General features: G+C 33.1%; 1 protein-coding gene across 5 annotated transcripts in view; it reads right to left on the reverse strand.

The window, feature by feature from the left end:
- ELF2 (E74-like factor 2 (ets domain transcription factor)) overlaps nucleotides 1–3328 on the reverse strand; it is a 105830-nt gene that overhangs the window by 8870 nt on the left and 93632 nt on the right. For all 5 annotated transcript variants that reach the window (XM_008584933.1, XM_008584934.1, XM_008584932.1 and 2 more), the window contains one exon: nucleotides 1139–1225. In XM_008584933.1, coding sequence (XP_008583155.1) covers nucleotides 1139–1225 — 87 coding nt within the window. The remainder of the gene's footprint in view (nucleotides 1–1138; nucleotides 1226–3328) is intronic.

Consider the following 3328-nt stretch of genomic DNA (forward strand, 5'->3'; position numbering starts at 1 on the left):
CTATATAACTATTAAAAGTCTTCAATATAAATTAAAAGACAAAACATAAAATGTCAGAAATGTGAAATGAACAAAAACAAAGAAACAAAAAAATTATTCTAAATCTGTCCTAAATTAAGTCATCAGTTCCTGAATTAAGTGTTCAATGTAACTGAATTTTTTGTCTAACTAAATACCAAATTTCTTGGTAGCCTTATTAAAGACTTAAGTTTTTTAACTAGACTTAATTTTTATTTTAATTATTTAAAATTATATATGTCAGACCACCTGTAAGGATGAAATAAATCTGAATATATTAATACAAAATTTATTCAACTATTGAACACTGCTCTACTCATGGAAGTGATAAATTTTTGGTTATCAGATTATCAGATAGAACACACCTAAACCACTTACTGAAATGTTACTTGAAATCATTTGACTCAACAAATTAAGAAAGCACAGACTGGGGGAGGCTTGTTGCTGTTTTTTATTTTTAATGAGGATGGATACGCAAATTCTAAAGCAAAAGTATGGTTAAGTTTGTTCTGACTAGTTACTGACATAACTGAAATTTGTTGACAGGGAAATTCTATATGGCTTGCCCTGCTTGCATTTGGCTTTCATTGCTTCTAACCAGTTAAGAAATTATGAATCAGAAACAAGTCTTAGTTGTAAAACCTCTTTTAATTCTTTAGTGGTTCTATGTGGGGATGAGTGCTATTGTACACACACACATCCCCTAAAACAGCTCTTAAGAAGGATGTGCATCAGATCACCCTTAGGACCTTTTCCAAATACAAATGACTGTTCCCTTTAACTGTCATCCCCCACACCCTAATAATATAGTTGTGGCTACAGAATCTCTTTGGGACAGGGACCCCACATAGATTTGGAAAAAGCTTCCCAGGTGATGCTGATACATCCCTAATTAAGAACTACTACCAGAGACAACACTCAGGGTCTTCAAAAAGTTCATGGAAGGATTCCTATTATCTTTTATTCAATGCTTCCACACATTTTCTGAAATACCACACACTTTCTGAAATATCCTAGTACTCCCATGTGTATATACTAGAAATAATTTTCTTACAAATGCAAAAATATCACCTGACTGAAAAAAAAAATCTCACCTCCAAAATTGCCCTCCCCAAATTACCTTTTCCTTCTCTGGGTTTCTTCTTTATACCTAACTCAGGAGACCCATTGGAAATTGGTGATTGTTGGGTCTTTGGTTTACGGCCAACTGAAAAAAGATATTGAAACCATACATTGAAAACAAGAAAAATAATAGAAGCATGATAGCAGACTCTCTGATAACACATTATTCATTCAACTGGACACAGATTCATGGACTAACATATTCAGTGTATGTGAAAAGTTGCTTCTAAAAGTAGTATTTAAAACACCTGCCATTTTAGATTACAGCAGTTAGCTGGTAGCAATCTCAATATATATGGCAAGTCAGGTACTACTCATCTATTATTACATGATCAGAGCTTCAAAGCTAACCTTTTACATTAATGCAGCAATAGAAACAAATCCTAATATAAACTTTTTTGTTTTCTGTTCTGCAGGGTAGTTAAAAACAGCCTTACCTACTTATTGCGGAAGATCTGATAATCTGTGAAACCCTATGAACTCAAATGAGGAAAACTAAGAAAAATTAAACACTTTCTACTGCACTGAGCCAGTCAATTCACCAGAATTTAAGCATTAAGTGTTTGAATTTCTTCACCTCAACATGCAGGTATATCACAAGGGTAAAAAAAATCTTCCAAGTGATTACTTTATATGTCTAATAAATGTGTGTACCCTTCCCCTTTTGTTTCTCCTCATTTCTGCCATAAGTCTCTCTCAGACAATCTACCATAATGAATAGAAAAGCAAGGGCTATACTTCTCTGCACTAAAGAGGGCGTAAGTGTGAAATGAGTTGTATTCGATCCTCAGCAGATGAATGAATGCCAGCAGGTGAGGCGAAGCCTCAAGAAAGAGGTTGGGAATATTCAAGTATATATTATATTTTCAAATTAAAAATATTATTACTCATTTGCCAACTGCCACACATCTGAAATTTTTGATGTCATTCTATTCTTCACTAGCAAGGATTATTTAGATTAACTATATAAGGAACTAAATTAACGTCAATTTTTATTTCAAAATGCATAGATATATTCTAGAACTTCATTATGGTAATTCCAATCAGTAAGATATATGCTTTGGCAAAAATCAAAACAGAAAATTCACTAGTTTCCTTGTTAGAACAGAGCTTAATTTCTCTATTTAAATCATGTTTTATGTACAAATCAGTAATAAAACTAACATATTCACCATCTCCTAAATTCAAGCACAAAATCCCAACTTAATAGAAAGGTTTGCCCCAAAAGGCTTAGTTTATTTTCTTATAAAGCAGTATTTCCAAACTCATGTTTCTTGAGAAATTAGCAGGGTATTTCTCAGTAGGAAAACATGTACTATAGTCAAATTAACTTTTAGAACACTACATGCTATCTACTCTTGGAGATTCACAATCCACATTTAGTATATCAAAGGATCTAGAAATTAAAAGTAGTCTTTGCTATTAAAAAATAAACTATCTAATTTTGTACATCCCAAATGTACTTAGCCACAAAAATATAAATAATGGCACTCTTTCTTCATTGTCTCTCTTACAGCAACGAGCACGGAACTGTTAAATGTAATTTTTAAATGGCCATTTACTAAGACCTTCCAAAGAGATAAAATTAGTATTAAATTGACAAATTACTTACTGGTTTATATCATACCACAACCTGTTTCCCTACATGACTCCTGCTTTTCATGGTCTTTCCATCTTCTTTTAAGTCTAAGAATTTCTTAAATATTTTCTTAACAGCTCCCACTGGATGCAACCAGGCAAGGGCTATGGTGGACAGGGGGTACGCCTTTTGTTTTTAAACATTTACAGCAGGAAGTAATTCTTCCTTCTAAATCCTCTCATTCATACCTCTCTCGAGATACATATAATCTATATTATAAAGGGGAAAGCATTGTCTTATTCTTCACTGTCTCTCTTGCAGCAATAAACACAGAACAGAGCACGTCACAGCAATGTGAAACACCATTTAATGAATAAAAGAAAATACCATTATTTCTAACACACTTCCCTTATTTTTGCCTTTGATTTCTTTTTCACTCTAAAATATGAAGAAAGAGGTAGGGAAGAAGTGGAATTAGATATGTACCCAATTACTTAGGATTTCATTTCTTTCAATTTTTATCGTTGATTTCAACAGGAAAGGACCCACTTTTTTTTTTTTTGTCTTTTTTTCCGTGTCCGGCAACGGATCGCAACCCTCAGTGTCACC

The sequence above is a fragment of the Galeopterus variegatus genome, unplaced genomic scaffold, assembly GCF_000696425.1.
Source record: "Galeopterus variegatus unplaced genomic scaffold, G_variegatus-3.0.2 Scaffold3408, whole genome shotgun sequence".
Classification (NCBI taxonomy): domain Eukaryota; kingdom Metazoa; phylum Chordata; class Mammalia; order Dermoptera; family Cynocephalidae; genus Galeopterus; species Galeopterus variegatus.